At 37.7% G+C, this 12,928-nt stretch overlaps 1 protein-coding gene across 2 annotated transcripts in view; it reads right to left on the bottom strand.

Annotated features, from left to right (window-relative positions):
* The window catches only part of Lsamp (limbic system associated membrane protein), a 630,412-nt gene extending 617,697 nt beyond the window's left edge, over positions 1-12,715 (bottom strand). For both annotated transcript variants that reach the window (XM_027412676.2, XM_027412674.2), the window contains exon 1: positions 12,561-12,715. In XM_027412676.2, coding sequence (XP_027268477.1) covers positions 12,561-12,715 — 155 coding nt within the window. The remainder of the gene's footprint in view (positions 1-12,560) is intronic.
* Positions 12,716-12,928: the final 213 nt, after the last annotated feature.

The following is a 12,928-nucleotide window of genomic DNA, read 5'->3' on the forward strand; positions in this document are numbered from 1 at the left end:
ACTGTCCATCTTTTAAGTTATTTGCCAGATTTGCTTATTCAACTAAATCATGTTCTATTTAAAGTACCATAAATGTGTTTCTTTCTGACTTAAATGTTTTATTTCCTGGATTAATTTCAATAAAATCACATACACAGGGTACCCTTCTTCCATACAAAGCCACAATATTCCTCTTGAAAATTTCATCCACATTTATGGAACACTGTGGAGTAACATCTTGTTGTCCTCTCCTCTTTACATCATATGCATCATCAAACATGTCCTTAAACTGTTATTATCTAACTACTAAGCAGGCCAAAGACAGCCTAAAGAAAAATTAGCCCCAAAAGTCTTTCTCTGTTTAACACTGCAAAGAATTTACCTCATTCGAATCCATAACCTATTATTGAATCTAGAAGAAGAGTTCTGTCAAAATCTAGATCCTCAAGGTGAAACGTGTATTTTTTTTTCATTCACCAACTTATTTTTTTTTCCATTTTAAGGAAACCTATTATCTTTGTTTCAGTATGTCTCCAGGGAAACCATGTTGGCTTCTAATAGTCACTGCTTATTTTTCAAAATTGTATAAAGTTACATCCTAGTACTTAACATCTTTCATAGTTTCCTCTGGTTGACCTGCCATTTAATGTACATTTCCCTTTCATTTATAACTAGGATCATATTATCTGCCTATCACAAATATTCTGAAACTACTTTTGTTTTTTATAAGATTTGATGTCAAACACTTCTACAACTAAACATTCTTAAATTTTGTCCTGCCTCGGGCATAATGCAAACAGATGTGTCAGCTTAACCTTTTGAAATAGTTCTAATAATTACATTTGTCTAGTACTTTAAAACTAAAAGGGTATGATAGCATATTTTTGATATTTTATGTGTTATAATATAGAAATTTAGTTAAAATTCTTCCTCATCTTTCAGTAGGTAATCTCATCCTCTTCAGCAGGCATGCTTAATAACAGACTAGTAGGTCACTAGATCAACCCTGCATGACAAGAGTTTAGTCTGCACTTGAGATTCAAGTACAAATAATTGAAGCTATCCTAAACAAAACACAATTACCTATCCATCAGTTAAAGTAGCATTAACATCTGTACTGTTAGAGCAAATGAAGAAAAACTTTGAGGTCCTACTTTAGTCTTTGGGAACCACACAATAACTCAGATTGGATGGAAACAAGAAATGTTACTTCTCTTAGAAAACCGACTTAGCACCTAGTATAATAAGTATATAAAATAAAAAACCAATCGAAAAATTAAGAACCTTAGTATGTGAAGCTTATATGGTGTTCCCATCCTTGATAACCTAAAAGTTTTGGTTTTCTGCAGTAAAAGTCTTCATTACTGATATATCAGATTAATTAGGTACCTATTAAAATGTGTTGTGACCCAAGTTCATTATGTGGTATGGAAATTTTATGCTTTTGCACATATATAATTATAAATATTTGTAGACATAAATTAAAAATAAAATTAGTATCTTCATTTAAACACATCCATACAATAAAGATTATGCATATTCATGACACAAATTGTTTACACCTCATAAGAGATTCTGTAAAAATATATAGTCTTATTTTTAGAAGAACTAGATTTTGAGTTCTGCTTTACTTTTATGTAATAGCTAAGGCATATATAATTTTTATATTTCATATATAAAGACACTTATAAGATAACTTTGGAGTTGGTTTTGTTTCGTTTTTAATTTGAGCAAATCATCATTCCACTTACAACAACATGCATTTCTTCTTCTGATGAACTCAACTATTTTTAGCCACATGTCTCTGGTCCATCAGATAACGATCTTTCTTAAGAAGTCAGTAATAGTGGGGCAGTTTTGGCACACACCTTTAAATCCAGCACTTGAGAGGCAGAGACAAGAGTATCTCTGTGAGTTCATGGTAGCCTGGCCTACAGAACAAGTTCCAGGATAGTCTCCAAAGCTACAGAGAAACCCTATCTGAAACAAAGATACAAAAAAGCCAATAAGAATCATACTCATTTTGATATTTTAGCAAAGGAAACTAATAATACCCCTAAAGTTAATTTAGTCAACGGCTTTTTCAGAACCAAAATTTACATTCTTTTGTTGTTTATCTAATCTGCCATTACAAGTCAAGCAGTCCATTGGGTGTATTATAGCTATTTCTTCATATTATCCACCAAATAAGAAAGAACAAAGGACAGACAGAGCATCAAGAAGACTCACACCATCTGCCAAATTAATGACAGGTATATTAAATTCTGATCTTAAGGTATGCTCCTACAAATACAGCAAACAATGTATAAGGTAACAATCCTCAGTTATGTCAGGACATAAATTGAAACTATTGAAAGCTAAAGTTTCACAAAATGAATAGTCTGGTATATGAGAGTGATGTTTGCCTAAAGGCACACTAAAAGAAGTCAGGATATTCTTCATAACCAATGTTTTCACAAGTAGACGTTTGCTATGCTTGACGTTCCTTATTGCTCAGTTGCGTTATGGCCATGCTCATCCTCTGTACCTTATAGGGAATTATGAGACAAGGGTGTCATGAGTAATGCACAACTTTTGAAAGGTATAATTTACTGTAAACAATCCACAGATAATTAATATGGAAATGTATGATCATATATTACATTGGAATAAATGGTAATGTGGCATTGTATAAAGTGCTGTGCCAAGTTTTTTCTGAGTTATAAGCTTCTCCTCTAGCCTCTTATAAATGATGTCCATCTCCATCATGGACAGATATACAGGAGAGAACTTGAGAGTATTACAAAGTTCACTATACATTTAGTTTTGTTTCTCCAAGAAGGAGTAATGAGCTGTAAAATGCAAAACTCGGGTTGGCACCATCATTCGGGAGAAATTTATAAATGAAAGTGATGTTTATTTACCTTTTCCTAGTCGCCAAGAAAAGACCATCAAAACAAAAGTAGAATGGACACCTGTTTGTTGCACACCATTCTTTGACCATAGGAAGACGCTAAATCCTGATCTAGACTCTGCAGGTCCTCAGCCACCACCACTAGGGGGAGAAATCTCAGCACCACACCTCAGGAGCACACATGAGTCCTGTGCACATGAAGTTGCTGGAACTTTAGGATCTGCACAAACTATGCACATTTGTTTTCCCATTTTTGGAAATCCATGCTTGGAAAGTAGCTGCTCTCAGAAATGTTGAAAGGACTTGTTGCAAAACCCACATATTCATCCCCACCAGCAATCAGAGAATATTGATATTTGTTTTTTTCTATGTCTTCTGCAATTGCAGACCCATAATTAATCTAACAGTGTTTGAATTCATACCAAAATATCTTCCTTCAGTCCTGCCTTCTCCTAATTTGTTTCTTCTTTTATAAATCAAATTCTAGTCTTGCTTGATACATAGTGGTATCATCCTTCAGTATTCAGCTTACCAGGCAAATATTTATTTGAGCTCCTACAGATCCTAAGCTAAATTCTGAGATTAAATGGTAAAGTAGATTAGATGTCTGTCCTTGAGGCAAGGAGGAAATAAACAGAATGTTTTCCCAGAGTATATGAAATGCTAAGCACAAGGTATGGAAAGAGGCTATCAGTGAAAATAAATAGGACACTTAGCCCACCTGGAGAATTAGAGAGGATTTTCTGAACAAGACAGCAGTATAACTGAGCTCTGAGCCTGGAGGCGGGTATGGGAGGGGCGATCTAGTAAAGAAGCATAATGGGAGAATGGGAGTAGAAGGCAAATGAAGAGGCTCCAAGAAGAGAGTATTATAAATGAATCTAGGAACCAACACTGGGTATGTAAAAAGAGAATACCATGAGCTGAGATTATGAGAAGCACTGAATTGGTGCAAGTAGTTGGTGTAGGAAGCTGGTCATAGAGGGTTATTCAAGTTAATGATCTATAGACAAAGAAGGACCTTTGCCGAATTTGCTGATATTTGAAAACTGATATTGGAAAACAACAGACTTGGGATACCAGGAGGGGTACTCAGGTTCCTGGTAATACCAATCCTGTGAAGTCTGGGTAGAGAGATACAGTCTGGTAAGCCTAACTTAGTTATCGAGAATCAAGGTCATCTCAAAACTTTGTCTCCATTTTCTCTCCCACAGAGCTAGACACAGTTCTATGATTTTCATCTTACAAATAAGAAGTAAAGTACAGCACTCTGAAGTTCACTGTCAATCACCCCAACATTACTAAAGGCTTTATACAGAGTTTTGGTTCTAAGGCCCATGTTCCCTGGTTTTATAGGTTAAGTGAGTCACCTGATCCTATGTTTCAAGTTGCTCATTCACAAGGCCTCTGTGTATTCAAGTTATGTTCCAAGAACTCTGTTCCTTCTCTATTCCCTACCATTTGTGACTGAGTCTTCATAGGCAGATTTCCTGTGTTCCTCTAATGTCTACCTCTGTGTTTCAATGGAGGGAGTGTTCTAATATTTACCCCATTGTAATTTGCCTTTCTTTTGGCTAAGGTTTTTGCTCTTCCTGATTTCACTTTGGCCCCTGTAAAGGAGCGTCAAAAATTTAATTGTGCATGCCAAGGCAAAAACCCATAGACTCTTCCATAGAGTATATTTTACAAGGGTTAAGAAGATTCTGCATCTGGTTCTTTCTGAACTACCAACAATCACAGTCATTGTTAGCCCAAAGCAAGTTGTACATAATATATACTTATATTATATTATATATGTGTTGAAAATAGTATTTTAAATAACAAACAACAAGGACTCTAACATGTATAGTAACCTCTGAGGGTATGCACTGGACAGCTAATTAAATGAAGTAAAGGCTCAGATCACATCTTTCTAACTGGTCATAACTGAGTCCCCCCTGAAAGAGGAAGTACAGAACTTAACCAGCTTTAAGGCCATGGGTAACAATAAATGAGTAATAAGAACAACCTTGGGAAAAAGACTTGTAACCAAAGAAGTCTGAGCAATAAACACAACGACCAGGGTCATGATGGAAAAAGACTTTCAAATGAGCTCAGGAGATCCTGGGACAGGTCTTGCCAAATACAAGAATGGCTCTGAGAATAGAAATTTGAGGCTACAGTTTGAAGAAAGACAACAACCTTGGCTTAGAGACACAGTGAGCAAGTTAAAAATGGGTCATTTTAGGGAAAACAATCCTTGCCTGTCCCTAACTGGATGGCTTTCCACAAACAAATGTAAACTTTATTTGCAGGGTTGGGGTAAAGGAGAGAGAGGATGGAGGGAGGGAGAAAAGAAACAGAAAAAGGAATAGAGAGAAGAAAAGTTCCCAGAGAGGAAAAGAAAAGAGGAGGGAAATTTTGAGCATAATTTGGGATATGAAGACTGATGAAATTATGTTTCATGAATTGCAATGAAAAGCAAGGAAATGGTTTCTCATTATATTGTATGAGAATATACCAACAGGAATTTTTTAGGCTCAAATAATCTTTTATGCTTTTGAGCAACCACCTAAATGACAGTGGACTGCCTAATCTCTAAGGTTTTTCCTGTTCTAAATTTCTGTGCATCTCTCCAGCAGTAATTAACAAAGCCTGGAGTAAAGGGTTTTATTTTTCAAAGGTTAATCACACATTAACTTGAAATCTTGTTTTGATTGCAGGGGACTACAAGACGTGTTCACTCACCCTGCACTCCAAGTAGTGATACAATGATATTTCAAGATTCTTGTGACTTTACAGGACTTAATAAAAAGAGCTGCAAACAAATGAGCAGCAAGAACCATAAAAATAAAAGCTATCTTATTAAATTTTCTAATTTTCTAAAAGTTATTTTGTTTTAAGTATGACAATAATCTTTAAGAGCTTGTGTTTTATAGCATTTTATAGTTGATAAAACACTTCAGTGCTCTCTGTTCATTTGAGAGTTAGAGTGGCTTGTGTGCCTGGCAGTGGTCTGTTATCCACATCCAACAGATAAGGCTAGTTCTGGGTGGTGGATCTGACTCTTCTGGCTTCTTATTAAGCCACCTAAACTTACCACACACTTCATGAAAACATGAAAAGTCTTTATCTATGACATAAAGTATTGTTTATAAATTTAAAGTAAGACTGATCAGCATGTAAAAGCAAAGTGAATTCTACAAATCCAGTTGTTTTTGTGAACCATATATTTGTGTACATGAAAACATTAATATGGAGAAGCATTAAGCCTGTTTTAATAGAGTCTAACTAAGAAGGTTTTCTTGTCTGACTATTCCCCTTCAACTCCCTTGGAGACAGCATTAAAAACAACACTAAAACACTGGCAAAAACAGCCAGACTTAAATCCTGCTATACTAAATCAAACAGTGAGCACAGGACAACAGTTTTCAGACATGGAGCTATGATACAATTTCAACATATATTATGTAAACTGGGTCTATAATAAAGTCACCCCACTTTTTATTTTTTTTTTATTTTTGATAGTGATGAAATCATATAGGAAAGAGATGGGACTATGGCAATCTCCTTTACCCAATTGAATTTGAATCTTTTTGTCTGATACCATATTTCTTAAACCATATGAGACTTTAAAATTTTACTGCATGTCTATTAAGTGCTGCCTTGAATGTGGTTTGTAAAAGTGAATTTTTTTTCACTCACTAATCTGGTAGTTCTCCATTCTGCTTACATGACTGAACCATTAAAACAAGAAGCAACAAGTTAAGGCTAGGACCTTCCTCAAACCAATCCAATGAGAGTTTATGAGTGTCAAAATCTACAGCTTCAGGGATGGAGAGATGGCTCAGTGGTTAAAGGAACTATTCTTCCAGAAGACCTGGGTTCAATTCCCAGTACCAACATGGCAGCTCACAGCTGTCTGTAGCTCAGTTCCAGGGTACCCAACATGCTCATGCAGGAAAAACACCAATGCATATGAATTTTTTTAAAAAAAAAATATCTACAATCTAAAGCTCTCCAGATAAAATGCATGGCTGTGAAAACTGAAATCGGGGAGTTTCCAATTTGAAAGTGTTTACTAACCTCTTGGGGATCTTGTTAAAAATGCAGATCCTCATAGCCAACTTGGAATCAATTCAGATTCCACTTTGTAACAAATAACTGTGATATTCATGGTGCCCTCCATGAAAACCTTGCAGTGGTCCTCAAACTTCAGCCCAGATATTTACCTTCAGTGTCACTTAAGCACTGGTAAAAGTGCAGATTGTCAGACTACAATGCAGGCCAAATGAACCAGACATTGTGGAGTTGGGCCTCATGCAAAGTTCTTATCTGCTCACATCAGTGGTTCTCAACCTTCCTAATGTTGTGACCCTTTAACATAGTTCTTTTGCTGTAGTGACCCTCCCCCAACCATAGGATGATTTTTGTTGCTACTTCATAATTATAATTTTGCTACTGTTATGAATTGTAAAGTAAATATGTTTTTATTTTTTATGGTGGTCTTAGGGGACCCCTGTGAAAGGATTTAACACCCCCCCCCCCACACACACACACCTCAAAAAGGGGTTGTGACCTACACGTTGAAAACTAGTGGCTCAAGTGTTCAAGTTCAAGAAACAGGGTCCTTGTATAACTGTTTCCTAGAGACTAAATATCTGGCTGCATGTAACTTGAACATGAGTGGGTCTTCATTCTTGAGTAGCATGTTACAGTTCAACAAAATATCCTTCTTTACCTATTGTGAGCTGCTTAACTCTGTACACTAACTAAAATAGACAGTTTCAGCATTTTCAAACTGAAAACTGCAGCTCAAAATAATTCAGGGATTTGCTCAAAGACATAGCCTACAAGGAGAGATCCAAATTTAGAACTGAGATCTTATGAGTCTTGGGAACTCACAGGCAACACATGCAGAGCACAGGGCTGTCCACTGAAACCCGGGAGCAATAGCAATAGCTTGGAGAAATGATATCTCTAAGGCTCTGGTGATGACAAGGCTGCAACCAGCATATTCAGCCCACTTCCTATCAGGTGAGTCACAGCTGTTTGTACTCAAGGCTAGCAATGACCACAACAAAGTGCATTAATCCTTTTTGGCCTGAGTTTGCTGTTATGCAAGATCGGTTTTGGGAAACACTAATGCTGAACCCTCACCAATTGACTTAGAGCATGAATGAATCACCACAGTTGTACAATTCATTTGAAGGCAAAATTACATAAACCAGAAAAATTGCCTTCACCTTACATTGTATGTGTGTTTATATATACTCAGGTGTTTGACACTTGCAAAAGCACAAAAATTCGCAGTTTGCATTTGTCTCATGAGCTTTGCCTGTTCTGTTTCTTGGGCCATAAATGACAACAAACAGTATAATTCACAGGTACATAAGCATTCTTTAGTAAAATGTATATAAAATGTTGTAAACCAAATGATATACAGTGTGTTGAACTCCATTCTTTACAACATATATTTAATGAAGCATTTTATGGGCAATGGATGATCCTTAAAGTATTAGTGATAGCCAATAAATTTTGATTACCTTTAGTGACTTAGCTTCAGAGAAAGGAAAGCTCATATTTGTCACAGACTCTTATTGTAGGCCCACAAAGTTTGTTTTCAAATAGTGAATTATAAGTAGTAAAAGAATCACATATTGTGCCAGGAGTTTGTTCGAGTGTTGACACTTTCTTCGTGAATGTAGGCGTCCCAGATGCCTTATAGAAGAGGAGTCATGTTTTCTCTTGAGTTTGAGCATGATGTATTACATTTTATTGTCAAATAACCCCATCCTTTTTTGTTTTTTCTTTTCCCCCTATTAATACAGAAACAAACAGGGATGTAAACACTTAAAATTTAGGAAAACAAAAATTAAGTGCCATTCACATTGTTTCTTAGTTTCTTTCAAAAGCCCATATATGTATTAGATATGTTTTCATTTAAATGGAGAAGATATTATCATCATGAAAATACTGTAATATCTCTCAAACATCAAGGAGGGATGGAATTATAAGTATCGATTCAATATCCCGTTTTTAGTACAATCACATTTCTAGGTAGACCCTACATTTTACCATATACAGCCTTATATTATATCTACACTGTATATGCATATGAATGTTAACAGAGAAACTTCATGAGCAGGTATATAATAATGCAAATGTTTTCTTCAGCCTCTGTAGTTGTTTGAGATCTAGCACCCCATCAACATCTTTCCAGATACATGCTGCTAATGCTGATAAGATGGTTAGTGTGGCCATTGAAATTTCTTAACTTGAAAGTTTTTTTGTGGAGTACAACCTATTTCCAATTGTGTGTGATCTTTCAAGAGACCTACAGTGTTTTAATACATCTAGAATAACCAGAATAAGCAGTGGATGTCTGTGTTCAGGGTCAATGGTTAGTAAGACAAGGACTTGAAATTCTTCTAACAATTGATAGGATGCCTTGTTTAAGATGGTAGCATTGAAGTAGCGAGGGTTTGTTAACAAACAGTCCAACCAACCAACCAACAAAAAACTCATGAGTCTTCATCATGAGCAGAATCCCAGAGATAGGTATGTGTCACATGTTTTCCTATGCAAAACAGCCAAAAACCATGTTTGTATTCACTCTATCTAGATGGGAACTCCAGGCACTTTATTTCTACTTCATTGGAGATCTGTGGACAATACTTTGGTTGCTTGGCTTGGGAGCAGAAATGTTGTGGTTCTCATCAGATCCTCATACAATTGCTTGTGAAGATCTGAAGTCTCCTCCAAGAAACAACCTGGTTAGGCATGCATGTGTCAGTCTGTCTCCCTCAAGTTTTGTCATAAGACTATTGTTTTCATGCTTTTCAAAAAGATAGAGATAATAGAATATGACTGCAAGATGATCCCTTCCCTAACACAATGCACAGTTGTAGCAAAAGTTATATTATATAAAAATAATGATCAGTCCCTAAATTCCTGCAGAAACTCTTGTTTTATGGAAACAAGAAGGAAAATGTTTTGGAGTCAGACACATCAGCTAAGCTCCTGCCATTGGACCATCAGAACTACAAGCCTCCCTTGTCTCCTATTGCAATTTCAAATTATTCAGGGCCACACACTCACTAAGAGAGGATTTTTCTCTTCTTGCCATTTCACTTTTTCAGTGCCAAACATCTTCTGTGGTTGCCAAATGAATCAAGTTCTCCTTCCTCTCCTCCTCTAGAAGCTCACACTCCCAGCAAAATGCCACAAATAAAGTGGAAGCATGCCTTTCCCAGGCTAGACTTGCAAACAGAAAGTAACAGCAAGCACTATTCATTCTTCACCAGGAAACTGACCCACAAAGCAGACTGGATTCAGTTAAAGACATTGAGAAGAAGGTCAGCTAAGGAAACAAAGGTAACTCTCTCCACAGTTACTTCTGATAGAGCTTCACCAATCTCATAAAAACGCCTTGTCTAAGTCAAAGAACATTCAAAAAAAAACCAAAAAAACAAAAAACAAAAAACAAAGACCATGTTAGGTGAAGTCTGGAGAAGCAATGGCCTCCCAGAGGTGACTTATTTGCATGCTGTTTGTTTGTTTACCCTTTTCCTAGGCATAACCTGTGCTGCTTTTGCTATCTTTTCACACATGTTCCATCTCCACACTGTAATATCTGACAAAGTGTGACACTTAAAAGAACAAAACTCTGTTTCTTGTGAGCCATCACCATGCAAAAGCACCTTCATATCATAAATAGCTATTTATATAATGAGATTGCTTCTCCTACATGTAGACTTCTATGTTTCTGTTACATGAAAGTGCCAGAATCCATTTATTCCTCTCATTAACATGTACATGCTTCCCACATACTTTAGGATGCAGGTGATATTGACTTACAAAGATACAGAAAACTTTTAAATCATTAAAATCAAAAGTTTGTTACATTAAGAGTATACACAGTTCTCACCTTCAATCCTGGAATCTGGAAAAAAAAATCACTTCTAGGATAAGCATAAGCCCAAGGTTTTGCAGCTAGTAAAGGGTTAATGATGTTAGCGAATACAAATGGCAGCAGCTGAGATGGCATGCTTGTGTGTTTGCAAAAATATTTTCTGCATTATGTCCAAATCCCTTTGCAAACAGATAAATTACTCTATAAATCGTATTACTCTGTGTGGATAAATCACACGTACAGGTTGACAAAGCTGGAGAGCTACAAGAGGGAAGTCTCTGGCTAGGATTGTATTTGGGATTCATAATCATTCAAAGCTCAGAAAATGATGAAAGGAATACCCACACATTATCTATCATGTGCTTACTCTTTACCATCTGAAACAACATCTGTACACACAACACAACACACAAACAACTCACACCATACCACACCACACACACTTTCATCTCTAACAAGGCTAGAGATCCCAAAGCAGGACATTCTGTCACAGCCAACCAAATTTATTTCTGAGAGAAGAAAAGAAAACTTTGCTGCTGTCGGCAGCTCTGCCATGCAACTGCTCCCTGATGCCCCGGGGTTTATGCACTATCAGCTTCTTCCACACAGATTACAGGTTGATTTTCTATGGCATACTCTTTTCTTTATTGCCATAACCAGCAATAGTACCTAGATAGACAGACCAACACTGGGTCATTATATTTGGAGGAAATGAGATTTTAAAAGATCCCCAAGGAGAATACTTTCTTTTTCTTTCCTCCCCCTTTTCTATTATTATCTGCCAGAGAGTCAAGTAAAGCTGAGGAGGGGGGAGGTAGAAGAGAAAGCAGGAATAAAGCTGTGGGCTTTGAGGATGAAGAGGAATGACTAGATACCATCCAAGTATTCTACCTTAGAAGGGTCAAACTCTCAAGGACTTGGGATGCTTTTCCAAATTCCCATCCCAAATTATATTGCCAAGTCTGGCAGCCCTGCATAGGAATAAGACTTTGAAGTCAATAGTCAATTTGTGGTGTGGATATAATGCCAGGTTAAAGCCTTCTTCACCTCTGTATTTAAGTTTTCTATTCTTAAAGGCCTGCCATTAGGGTAGATCCGTTTTCCCCTAGTCTCTTAGTTCTCATGTTGATTTCTATCCACATTCCAAAAAAGCCTCAGTAATCATCCAAAGTTGTAAGATTGATTTATTGCTCAGGATATCAATTGAGAGATCTTTACAGAAAGTCTTCTATCAGAACTACTGCTAGGGTGGACTGAGAACCTTGCTGAGCAACACTACACACACACACACACACACACACACACACACACACACACACACACAGAGGAACAAGGAGAAGGCAGCCTTGTGTACCACTCTTTGAGAGCCATAACTCAACTACTCTTGTGCCTGAGCCTCAACAAAACTCTTAGTGCAAAGCGCGAGCAATTACCACAGTATGAATACAGCCCATTGCCATTAATGCCATAGATTAAGTTCAGCTTTCTGGACTAGAGAAAAAGGCGTTCAAAGAAGTGAACAACATTCCACCAGCACCACTGGTTCTTGACAGGGACCAAATTCCCTTGACTTTTGTTCCCAGCTTATCAATACGAGAAACACACACACACACACACACACACACACACACACACACACACACACACACACACACACACACACAACACACACACACACGCCTGCAACCCCACGCAGCTGGAGTTCAAGACTACACACACACACACACACACACACACACACACACACACACACACTGACACCAACGCAGCAGAAAAGTTGCCCGCAAGCCCTACCTGAGGATGGCCGTGTCCCCCTGCCTCACGGTGATGTTGTCCGTGCCTCGGTTAAAATCCACGCTGCGAACGGGCAGTCCTGTGGGAAGAAGGCAGAGCAGTCTCAGTAGGACCAGCGGCAACTGTTTCCGATCGGGCTGAACTCTCCCAACCATGGTGGCCTCGGCGAGTTGGTCCGCGGTGGACTCCCGTGTGCGCGCTGCTGGCCACTGAGAGGGGCTCTAGCGCGCGGGGCTAGCAGCCACTGCCAAGGCTGCTCGGGCGGGTCCAGCGCGCACTCCCTTCCACTTTGCCTCTCTCTTTCCCTCTCTCAATCTCTTTCCCCTCTGAGACTTAACAAAGCCCTCATCAAATCCAAGCAGGGGTGG

This window comes from Cricetulus griseus, chromosome 4 (genome assembly GCF_003668045.3).
Source record: "Cricetulus griseus strain 17A/GY chromosome 4, alternate assembly CriGri-PICRH-1.0, whole genome shotgun sequence".
NCBI lineage: Eukaryota > Metazoa > Chordata > Mammalia > Rodentia > Cricetidae > Cricetulus > Cricetulus griseus.